General features: G+C 41.2%; 1 protein-coding gene across 1 annotated transcript; it reads right to left on the reverse strand.

Moving 5' to 3' along the window:
- Positions 1-677: 677 nt before the first annotated feature.
- On the reverse strand, positions 678-8,377 carry ctdsp2 (CTD (carboxy-terminal domain, RNA polymerase II, polypeptide A) small phosphatase 2). Its single transcript, XM_061982430.1, has 7 exons — positions 7,702-8,377; positions 6,069-6,232; positions 4,959-5,060; positions 4,560-4,616; positions 3,886-3,978; positions 3,500-3,685; positions 678-2,228 (listed from the first exon to the last, which is right to left on the reverse strand). Exons 1-7 carry the CDS (start codon positions 7,760-7,762, stop codon positions 2,103-2,105), a joined length of 789 nt encoding a protein of 262 aa, XP_061838414.1. The 5' UTR covers positions 7,763-8,377; the 3' UTR covers positions 678-2,102.
- Between the last annotated feature and the right edge of the window lie 4,092 nt (positions 8,378-12,469).

Genomic DNA, 12,469 nt, shown 5'->3' on the forward strand with positions numbered 1-12,469 from the left:
TTATGTAGACGCGATTATAACATGTACACGGGCCTCAAAGCTCGAATGTTGGAAATGAATGAACTACACTGTTTTTACGTATTTCAATTATGATCCCTTTGTCATGACCTTAACACGACCTACTGTTTAGTTTAACCCAAGTTGGTCACTTATTTCGATGATAAGGTAAATATTGTGTTCTGTGTTAAGAATGCATCGTATAGTTGTGACATTACAACACAGATATGGCATTTTAAAACAAACCTGAAAATGCAAGGTTGATAGATGGATATTGCCCCAATGTGACGTGGTGAGAAATGCTCTTTGAACTATGATAGATTACAGTGTCTTAAAGCCATCATCGCTATCAAGCAAACTAGTAATGACGTCATGCAAGTGTGATTGGGTCCTAGTAAATTGTGGCATGTTATGACATAATTGCTTTTCTGTCAAAAATATCATCCTTCTTGCGTTGAAGGTTGCAATATTTCTCTAAAAGTTCTGATTGGAAGCTTGTTAACTCATCCGGCATTTTGTTATCTGACTTTATATATTGTGATTATCCACATTTGTGCATTTACATACTATAGACTGTTTTTCTTTCACAAATAACTTGCAATAAATGTTTTTTTTAAATTGGTGATTTATTTGCTGTATAATATATTGACGTAAGGCAAGAAATGACACAAAAGCACTCATACAGGAAAATAGAACCAATTTTTATTGCTATTAAAAATTGGTAGCACCTTGTGTTTTATAGTTTTGGTCAAATATGGTAGACACAGTGATTTACATTTTAAACAAAGACAAATACTTTGGGTCATCACAAAAGGTACATTTCAATTGTCTTTTTTTAAACTACTTGACATGCAAACAATAATTGCATTAGGCATTAAACATCACATAAAACCCCAGGAGACATACCCAAAATAAAAAACACCTAAAATTGAAACATGTTGAGTGACTGACAGCTGAAATAACATGTATGTATTGATTGAATTGCAGATGTAAGTTGGACTTTTATTGAACTTTAGGCACAGATACTGTATTACCTTTAAACACAAGGTCAGCCTTAAAGTTAATAAGTGGAATATAAACCATACAACATTTTGAGCAATTACTGGACGATACAGATTTTGGCCAATAAATATAGAAAAAACACTCACATAAAAAAAATGGGACATTTTCAAGTGTTACAATGCAAGTACCACAGCCTCATGGCTTCACACTTGCTTACGACAGTGTTTCCTCATGCCCAGCATGATGCATCCAATCTCTTTCAGGCAGATCATCTTTATTGGTCTCAATTTTAGAAAGGCACCGTTTTAGATCTAAGCATTTTCTGTAAAAAAATGTGTTGTCATATGATGATCAGGAAACTATAAAGTTTGATTGAATCTGGTATTCATGATCATGCTATGTGCCAACAATATTCCAGTGTGTACAGTCATATCAAGGAGATTTTTGCCCCGTTTTTCAATCTGAAACTCATATGAAATTCAATTAAAGAATGTCATGTAGAAAACATGAATGTAGAACTGTACTAATAAAACACACATTTGTTTTGATGCTCAACTTTAGTTAAGGCTAATGTTGATGTACTCATTGGAATTATTGACAAAACTGACTTGCATAGAACAGTTTAAAAAAATAGATTCTCCTATCAAAAAATTAATCATGTATAAAATCTGGTGAAAATGTTAAAAAATAGTTTTTAAGTCGTTCGTTAAAGGCACACTCAATAAAACCACGTTCCAAAGTTATGTTAGGGCATACAGGCTTCTGATTTGCCAAAACAACCATTGCACTGTTGACACAAACAGGAGTGATTTTGATGGTGGCGCTTTGGTTGTTGTTTGCTCACTCTGGTGGTGATTTCCAATAGTGGTTGGCGTGATCAAGAGCATGCTAAAGGCCTTCGAATGCACTCTGTAAATTGAGGCACAGACTTTGTGCTTTATAGGCCTGGAATTTCCTTAAGCCCGTGCTAATGTCATTGTCTAACAGAGGATTTTGTGCGGAGGTGGGAATAAACAACATCCCAACAGCTCAGGTTACAATGTGTGATATGCGGTTGCATTGCAGCTGGAGAGGAGCTCTACAGAGGTTGCTTGCTGAGCAGCTTAATGTCCGCGAAGCTGGTCCAACTGGGTGTAAACGTTATCCGCTTGGCTAAGTTCTTCAAACACGGGCAAGAGGTTGAGGAGTTCAGCATCATCCACGTCATCAAACCATGACAACACAGGGACCTGAGGGCAACACAGGGACACTTACAAGGGTTCCAACTTAACTAATTAGCAGAAGTAGGTAATTGTTCTGCCTCAAAATAGATATATATATATTTTTGACCAAAGAAATGTGTGATCTCAATTTTTTTGTTTTACCTTTTTTTAAGTTAAGTTCAATTGAGATTAGGAATGTCTTTTTCAAGAGAGTCAAAATATTCAGATACTAGAATTGGTAGTACTAGGAGCAAGGTGGGAGAAGTGTCTTGCCCAAGGACATAACGGCAGTGACTAGAATGGCAGAATCTGAATTTGTACCAGGAAACCTCCAGTTCCCAGATGACCGCTTTACCATCTGAGCCGCGCCACCCTACAAGTAATTCTACATCTGTCTAGAATATGTCTCAAGCAGTAAAACTATTTGAACTACGCATTAAACCTGAGACATGGACAAATATTTAATGTCTAATCTGTCACCCCAGTCCTTCTACTTCTCAACTAACAAAATATGAGAACTTTATCATAATTTGGTGTTATAATAATCCAATTGGAATATTGCCACTATTACATATAAAGTGTTGTATTCCGTCAAAAAAACAACAATTAACAACAGTCAAACTTGTCTATAGTGACCACCCAAGAGAAAATACAAAATGGGCCACTGTATGCAGGTTGGGAGCCATTTTGAGCCAGGCTTCACAATGGATGGAGCCATGACGAACTCAGATTTTGAAGCTGGATACGGGATGAGACGTTAGTATTGGCGATGATTTATTGAGACGGCAAGAGTAAAGAGCTGCTGCTAACGGATTCGTTAAAAGTTTGAGAACAAATGAGAGAGAATACTCGTTGGCACGGAACAATATGACGTGCATGAAAATGTCCGTAATAGGTTTAAGTAAACCGCAAGTGAGCATCGTTTCTAATTTGATATTTATTAAATTATTAAACGTAAGTATTATGTAAAAAAGCAATTCTTACAGGAAAATAAATAATAAAATGGCAAGTTTTTCCTAAAAAGAGTAAACAATTTTAGAATAACAATAATTGAGACTTCATCTATTAACATCATTGCAGCAAATGTGGATATTAGTGGCTGTGATATAAAGTGACAAAACCATTCTGGGACACAAAACAGGTAGCCCCTATATCCAAGGTTTATAACACTACTTTTCTCTGCGTGGGAAATATTTGTGGCCACTAACAAGAGGTTTGACTGTACTTGCTTGTTTAACAACATTTGATGCATCATAGTTTCACATCAACAGGGCTACTTGGAGCAGATTTAAACTCACAGCATTATCCGGGTGAAAGATGTAGGAGGCGGGAGAATTGTCCAAGATTAGGGTTTTGTGGAGATCCCGGCCCAGGCGGCTCAGATCCTTCACATAGCAGCCCTGATGGAAGACACAAGATTCCCGGAATAGCCGAGCCCGGAAGACACCGCACTGGTCTAGCAGGTCCGTCACTGGGTCAGCGTACTGGTGGAAGTCAGTGAAGAGTAAGGGAGAAAGTGAGGGGAGCTACTGAGGAAACTAACATTTCAACAACTACAGTATGAGCACGCAAACTAATCATGTTAAGGCAGCTGCTATCATAGTGTAAGGAGACACAAAATGAGATTAGACATTAAACCATAGCTGGTACAACACGTGGAGAGGACTAAATTGTGAAAGTCTACCTTTGCCAGACTGGCGGTGAAGAGCACACACTCAAACAGCTCCCCCATTCGCTGCAGGAACTCGTCGACATACGGCCTCTTCAGCACGTACACCTGGGAACACAGAGAGCGTCAGTAAGTGTACAGTCAGAATATGTCACAGTAAGCTTATTTAGTCTATTAGAAAATCGGAGGCATTCTTTCCTTCCATTAGCTGCTGATGGTCACTTCCTGAAACAAGTAATCAAGAATAGGCCATGCCAGTGTTAACCAGCCTATCCTGGATTACTTGAACCAGGCAGAGGCCTGCACAGATTCTTTTGCAGCATACGACATCCCAGGGATCACATTTAGTCAGTCAAGCACATATTTTACATGTTGCATAAGTCTCAGTTAGCATCAACAGGGAATTGCACAAAGTCTGTAGACACCCTCGTCCACAGTTAACAATGTGGGCATCGCCTATTGACAACATCTAGGATGGTCTAGGTTGAGGTTCTTCCCGCTACTGTTCCTATTCTGGTAATATTCCTTGTTCAACATCTGGCCAGTAGAGGTCTCTGCACAGCTATCATGAGCCAGGAGACCCATCCCTTCCAGCTCAGTGACTGCTGAAAAGACATCAGCACAGCACACACACACAACCCCCGCACCCACTGAACCTGTGAGGCAAACACACTTGCACAGTAGCTTACCTGGTGTGTGGTCCCCTCTATCTCAACAGGCACAATGAAGTCTGCATTGTTAATTGGCTGGAAGGGGGAAACAAAGAGGAGACGGTTGGGATGCGCATGCTCGTGAATCCCTTGTGTATGCTCACATGGCGTTACATAACAGCTGAACACTTGGATGCCACACTGCAACCATAAATAACATGGCATTGACTGCACAAACATAATGTACTTCATGCTTTACAGACGCTGATTTTATAAACTTTCATTTGCATTTACAAGAACCTTATTAACCCTATTTAGAGCTTGAATAAACACAAGTATGTACTAAATGTTACTTTTTGTCATTTAAGAACGCATCTTGAAAGGTCAAAACACAGAAGACATTTGGAATCAACAATGCATGTAAAGACTTTTACCCACCTTGAAAGAGCTGTGCACCAGCGTCTCATCCAGATCTATGACCACGCAGATCTTTCCTTGGTCCTGGACATTCACCTCAGGCAGGAGGCTGGGTTCACACAACTAAGAACACACACATACTTCTGAATGCTACTTTCATCTCAGTCATTTGACCAGTGTGTGCTTTGTTTGTAAATTAAGAGCATGACAGTCACAAAAATGGCGCAATTCACATGAAAACCAAAGCTTTATTGTTTATGGCAAGCACATTTAACAAGGTGGGGCCAACTCTTTTTTGCAAGGCACTGTAACTAAAAAAACAGTATCATACTTGTGTAAATAAAAGTCAGAAATATTAAAGTGGAATAATTGTTTATTTGTGGTCCCAGGTGTCTATCTGTTTTAAAATTTTAAAATCAAAACAGGTTCCCCTTTAAAATTATCATGTGGGACATAAAAATACATGGAATTCAAATTATTTGTCACTGTGAGCTTTGCTATTCATGTCTGCTGTCAGATTGACATGAATTATTGCTATGTTGCCTAACGTGCATATCATTGAGAGGTAAAGATTACGACAAGGGATCTCATGAATATGCCTCGAATGGTGATGAAAAATCTAATCAAGATGAGAGCATCCACAAACATGTGCAGTAAACGCTCTGTTCCTTATTTTTTCTATCCCTTCCACTTCAGCAATTTAATCACCCATTGAACAGCCGATACTCATGTCTGCTTTAATTCTTATCATCCAGGTAGAATCAACATTCCACACACGCCGTTTAACATTTACAGATGTGTTATCATATTCATAAACAATGTTGTGTTGACACATACATGTATTCAGAATCATTCTCAAAACGACATAACATCAGGTATTTGCACCTCTTGTGGGATTCTAATGAGTTGAAACATTTTAACAAAAAGAAAGCGATGTGTAGTTTTGATTGACATTGTCAGAGAGGAATTAATATAACAATAGGCTTATTGTAAAAGCTTGCGAGGCTGTAAAAATGTTTTCATACTGAGCCATTATTGGATCTGATTAGATTTTGCGGGTGAATCTAATGTTTGGCTGGTAAGTTTATTTCAGTGTGATTGTAATTGTTTCTGGAATGAGAATTGTGTTACCTTGACAACTGTCCCATTTTCGTGTGCCTCCAACAAGGCCTGCTGGGAGGGTGGTGGCAGTGGTGGGGGTATTTTGGGGCCATCCTGAGCTTGGAGGCAGCAGAAGAGTGCTTTGAAGATGTTACAACTCCGAGGCTGCTTCAGGGCAGAGCGGCTCACCTGGCCTGTTCAAACACACACACACACACACAGGGAAAAAGGACAGTGATTAAAATGTGTTTTTTTCTTGGACATATACAGGTTACAACCAGTCACCAGGAATGAAATAGTATCAACTAGTCTTATGAGTCGGAGCTTGTAACATTTGCAAACATGTGCGTCCGCCGTCCATCTGAAAGCCTGCAACATGAAATCTGGTTTTAATGCGGCTGCCTCTGCTGCTGCAAATGGCCGGTGCTGGTTATGTAATCACAGAGGGCGGGAAAACCCACACTTTACAGCAGTACTTTTGACAGAAAGCACAGACAGAGAACATTCCAAGGCCTTTTCTATTTCCCCCGGCCAGCGGTCACACCTCTACAAGCTATGATCGGCTATTGCTATTTTGATTGTTCCCAAGACCTCTTCTGTGATCTGTGTGACAAGTTCAATCACGCCCCACAATGCAAGGCCTACTCAAGGTTCCTAGAAAGAGGAACTGCTGTAAAACAGCCTCAAAGTGTGCTGATCCAGCTGTGTATTTCATCATGTGTAATCTGTGCTAACCCTCCGTGCTGTAAAGACGGCAGGCAGAACACACACACTGTTTAAGAGACAAAGAACACAGATCCTCATTTGTTGATTGACAGTCACAAACAAAAGCCTTTCAAAGACTTTCAATACAATGATTTGTTACCTGATCTGCTTATTGATTTCCAACAGGAAGACTAGTGAGAGTGTATTTCACATATCCTCTGCTGCTGGACGCCTGGGAAGAAGACTATTTCCACAGACAAATCCAATGCCCTTCTATCTGTTGGAGCCACCCTTTCCTAAACACACTGTGCCTGGTTACTGAGGCAACACTACGTGCAATCATGCATTGTGCGCTACATTAACAAGCAAAACATGAATCAGGCAGCTGAGCCGCTTTCAAGGCCAAGAAAAGCGCACAAACAGAATCTTTGAACGGCGTCACAATGGGCGTGTGCAGTGGGGGTGTGCATTCCGCTGTCAGCACCGCGGCACCTGGTTTTTCTATACACATTCTCCAATGGCAGCGTGGTTATTTACGGTGTTTGGTGGCTTCATGCAAACACTCAAAAAAGCAAGGCAATCCCTGGATGGGTACCGATAAGCCCTTCGTAATTTGACCCGCTGTGAGGCTGCCGATTTTGGCGGCACTTTTGCCTGTTCTTCTCGTAGTAAGTGTGGGTTTGTGCCAAACAAGCTGCAACTTGAGAGACAAATAAATACTGAGCACCTTGGTTTTGGGAACACTAATATTTGCAGCGATTATCACAGCAGCACATGATAAGACGTCTGGGAACTTCAAAGTTTAGATCACATTCAAATTGAGTGCGCAGTTCGTAGTTTTATTTTACACTTATTGCGACTGTCGTGTATACCCACAATTGTGCCCATGAGCATTAAACGTGGATTGCAGATCGAAAGAAGGAGGAATAAGGGTTAAAACAACAGCACATCGACTCACCTGTTTTTGGTGACACTTGGACGTCTTCTTTCTGCACTTGGGTGATAACAGAACTTTCCATCTGACAATCACAGAGCCCTCAAATTCCACAAAACCTGACCCCGGGCGCTGATGGGCATCCCTCATTGGGTTTTGTCTTCACGGACCAATCAAGTAGTCACCCAGCTCGCCTGTCAGCCGCCTCGGTGAGAGTGGCGTCGATGAGGTGCCCTCGCTTTCTTTATTTCCCCGCCGTTTTTCCTCGCTCTTCTTCCTTCGCAGACCGATCGAGGAGGAGGGAAAGGCACATGGATATGTTCCCCGGGTGATATATGGGTGACCACCCCCTCGGTTTTCCTGAGCTATTCGGTGGTGATACGAGCGGGCAGCCCCCTTCTCCCGTCGCCGCCAAGTCGTCACTTTCGCAGCAACAACATGGAGAATCCAGGCGCGAGGAGGAAAACAACCGAGGAAATGGGGCAAGGGAGGCCGGTTTCAAGCTCCCCCTTACTACACATAAACAACACCGGCCGGACGGTTGGAAAGAGCAACAAAAAAGCTCTCAGCTCGGCGTTGGAGTGACTTCCCACGCCAGATAAGTTGCCTCCCGGGCGAAGTGTGGCGTAAAATATTAGTTTTGTCAAATATCCAACGCGTTGTTTTTCTCCTGTTGGGACTCGGCGGGTGCCCTGAAACCGACCAGCTTTTCTGATTGGAGAGGCCACGGTGAAGGGGCGTGGTCAAGGCATTCCTCCCCATCCTGCAAGCGCCACATTCCGGCGCTGCTCCTGCTATATGGAGCTTGTTTGTGTTTATTATTAGATAAACACAAACAAACGTCACCATCACATGTTAATGAATGTTGAGTCAACGTGCCATGCCCTTTTTCGCTTATGCTTGGAAAAAAAGCAATGAACACACGTAATCCGTCATCAAAATATCAATATCTCAGTACAGTATGAATGTATGTTTCTCAACATATGTTTTACGTAATGTACCATACACTGTTTCTCTGTATACAAACTATCTGTACTCCATTCGTACTGTAATCTGTTAATGTATGTCGAGTTATACTCTTGATAAAACATTTTTATTTTTAGGCCAGTCTTGTTGATGTTTATTTTTCTTCATTAGTAGGAACTGAACCCCATTCAGGGGATATGGAGACTTGGACATAATTTATGTCACATAAGCCATAAATATTTGAAAACGGCAATGAGGCAACAATAATATCTTTTTTTTTCAAAGCTTGACTAAAATACCACACACAGGGGCGCCGCTAGGGATTTTGGGCCCCATGAAAATAATCTTTACAGGGCCCCCAACAGTGTCATTATTTTTTCTGTATTATAATTTCATCATCATTAGAAGCCTCTCTGGGCCCCTACCTACTCAGTGGCCTAGTGGTTAGAGTGTCCGCCCTGAGATCGGTAGGTTGTGAGTTCAAATCCCGGCCGAGTCATACCAAAGACTATAAAAATGGGACCCATTACCTCCCTGCTTGGCACTCAGCATCAAGGGTTGGAATTGAAGGGTTGGAATTGGGGGTTAAATCACCAAAAATGATTCCCGGGCGCGGCCACCGCTGCTGCCCACTGCTCCCCTCACCTCCCAGGGGGTGATCAAGGGTGATGGGTCAAATGCAGAGAATAATTTCGCCACACCTAGTGTGTGTGTGTGACAATCATTGGTACTTTAACTTTAACTTTAGAATCCGTCTCCTTTACCCCCCTCCGCCCCCCCTTTTTGGCGCCCCTGACCACACATAAAGTACAATACATTCATTTTCTCAATGTTAGTGGATGTCTGACTAAATGGGTTATGGTAAATGGGTTATACATGTATAGCGCTTTTCTACCTTTTTATTTTATTTTAAAGAAACTCAAAGCGCTTTGACACTATTTCCCCATTCACCCATTCACCCATTCAGGCCCGGCCCTAACCAATCTGGCGCCCTAGGCAAGATTTTAGGTGGCGCCCCCCCACATCGGCAGTGAAGTGTATATACTCACAAGAAACCGAATAGCTTTGTCTTTGACCTTTTTTTTTACTTACAACCAGAGGTGGGTAGTAACGCGCTACATTTACTCCGTTACATCTACTTGAGTAACTTTTGGGATAAATTGTACTTCTAAGAGTAGTTTTAATGCAACATACTTTTACTTTTACTTAAGTATATTTATAGAGAAGGAACGCTACTTTTATCTACATTCCGCTCGCTACTTGCTACTAATTTTTATCGATCTGTTAATGCACGCTTTGTTTGTTTTGGTCTGTCAGACATACCTTCAAAGTGCCTGCGTTACTGGTGACGTTTCACTTCGTTCCACCAATCAGATGCAGTCACTGGTGACGTTGGACCAATCAAACAGAGCCAGGTGGTCACATGACCTGACTTAAACAAGTTGAAAAACTTATTGGGGTGTTACCATTTAGTGGTCAATTGTACGGAATATGTACTGTACTGTGCAATCTAATCATAAAAGTTCCAATCAATCAATCAAAAGTGTGAAGGAAAAAATATACTTTTTTTATTTCAACCGTACATCCCGTCAAAAGCCTCAAGACTGACCGCACATGAGGACGTTCCTGTCTTCACAATAAAAGTGCCGCTCCATCGCGCCTGCGCTTTCAAAACACGAGTCTCCGAAAGCCAGCGCAAACAAGCTAGCAAGCTACGGAGTTTGACGCCAATATATTTCTTGTAAAGTGTATAAAAACGAATATGGAAGCTGGACAAATAAGATGCCAAAAACCAACCACTTTCATGTGGTATTAGACAGAAAGGAGGAACTTTTCTTCTCCTCCATTTGAAAACGTGGACGTTATCATCACTACTGTCTGATTACAATCAACGCAAGTCATCAGAATCAGGTAATACACCAACTTATATTCTAGTCTGCATGAAAGAAAGGAATCTATATGTTAAACATGCATGTATATTCATTAAAACATCTTTAACATGTAAACAAAAACAGCAAAATAAATACATATAAATTATATACTGTATATATCAATGTATATGTATGTATATATACAGGTAAAAGCCAGTAAATTAGAATATTTTGAAAAACTTGATTTATTTCAGTAATTGCATTCAAAAGGTGTAACTTGTACATTATATGTATTCATTGCACACACACTGATGCATTCAAATGTTTATTTCATTTAATTTTGATGATTTGAAGTGGCAACAAATGAAAATCCAAAATTCTGTGTGTCACAAAATTAGAATATTACTTAAGGCTAATACAAAAAAGGGATTTTTAGAAATGTTGGCCAACTGAAAAGTATGAAAATGAAAAATATGAGCATGTACAATACTCAATACTTGGTTGGAGCTCCTTTTGCCTCAATTACTGCGTTAATGCGGCGTGGCATGGAGTCGATGAGTTTCTGGCACTGCTCAGGTGTTATGAGAGCCCAGGTTGCTCTGATAGTGGCCTTCAACTCTTCTGCGTTTTTGGGTCTGGCATTCTGCATCTTCCTTTTCACAATACCCCACAGATTTTCTATGGGGCTAAGGTCAGGGGAGTTGGCGGGCCAATTTAGAACAGAAATACCATGGTCTGTAAACCAGGCACGGGTAGATTTTGCGCTGTGTGCAGGCGCCAAGTCCTGTTGGAACTTGAAATCTCCATCTCCATAGAGCAGGTCAGCAGCAGGAAGCATGAAGTGCTCTAAAACTTGCTGGTAGACGGCTGCGTTGACCCTGGATCTCAGGAAACAGAGTGGACCGACACCAGCAGATGACATGGCACCCCAAACCATCACCCAACCATGCAAATTTTGCATTTCCTTTGGAAATCGAGGTCCCAGAGTCTGGAGGAAGACAGGAGAGGCACAGGATCCACGTTGCCTGAAGTCTAGTGTAAAGTTTCCACCATCAGTGATGGTTTGGGGTGCCATGTCATCTGCTGGTGTCGGTCCACTCTGTTTCCTGAGGGGGGGGGGGGCGTGCACCGTGCGGGGGAAAGGGGGGGGCGTAATGTTGTAACAAATAATATTTCTATTAAATAGGCTTTAATTTGCATTTTAATTAACGTGGGATTATTTTTTGTATTTAGAAATAATAGTACCAACTTTTTTTTTTTTTTTTTTCTCCAACATTTGTGGCACTGGCGTGGCGCCCCCTGATGGACGGCGCCCTTAGCATTTGCCTATACGGCCTATGCCACGGGCCGGCCCTGCACCCATTCACACACACATTCACACACTGATGGCGGGAGCTGCCATGCAAGGCGCTAACCAGGACCAAGGGTGATGTGTCTTGCTCAAGGACACAGCAGATGTGACTAGGATGGTAGAAGGTGGGGATTGAACCAGGAACCCTCAGGTTGCTGGCACAGCCACTCTCTCGACTGTGCCACGCCGTCCCGGATGTTCACTTTGTAAGACATTTATAAATTCATATCAAATTCATGGCTAACAATTGCAGTATTTTTACAGCAATTTACTGTAACTGCAGAGCTGTAACTTTACAGTTAATTAAAACAAAGTTACAACTAAAAGCTGCAAAAGTTTGTTACAATAAATTTACAACTAAATGGCGTAATTTCACAAATGTATTTTTATTTTGTTTATTACTCTCTCGGTTTAACAGCATACCACCACTTACTGTACAAGAATGTGCAAGTAGTACAGCCCCTTAACAGACAAATCAGCTTGAATTTACAGTAATTTGTTATGATATTACGCAGGACTATGATTACAGTATTTTACTATGAAATAACAGTTCATTTCTGTGAACTAGAAGAATATCATAATGTTTACAGTCATTTGTTTAAAT

The sequence above is a fragment of the Nerophis lumbriciformis genome, linkage group LG01, assembly GCF_033978685.3.
Source record: "Nerophis lumbriciformis linkage group LG01, RoL_Nlum_v2.1, whole genome shotgun sequence".
NCBI classification, from domain to species: Eukaryota; Metazoa; Chordata; class Actinopteri; order Syngnathiformes; family Syngnathidae; genus Nerophis; species Nerophis lumbriciformis.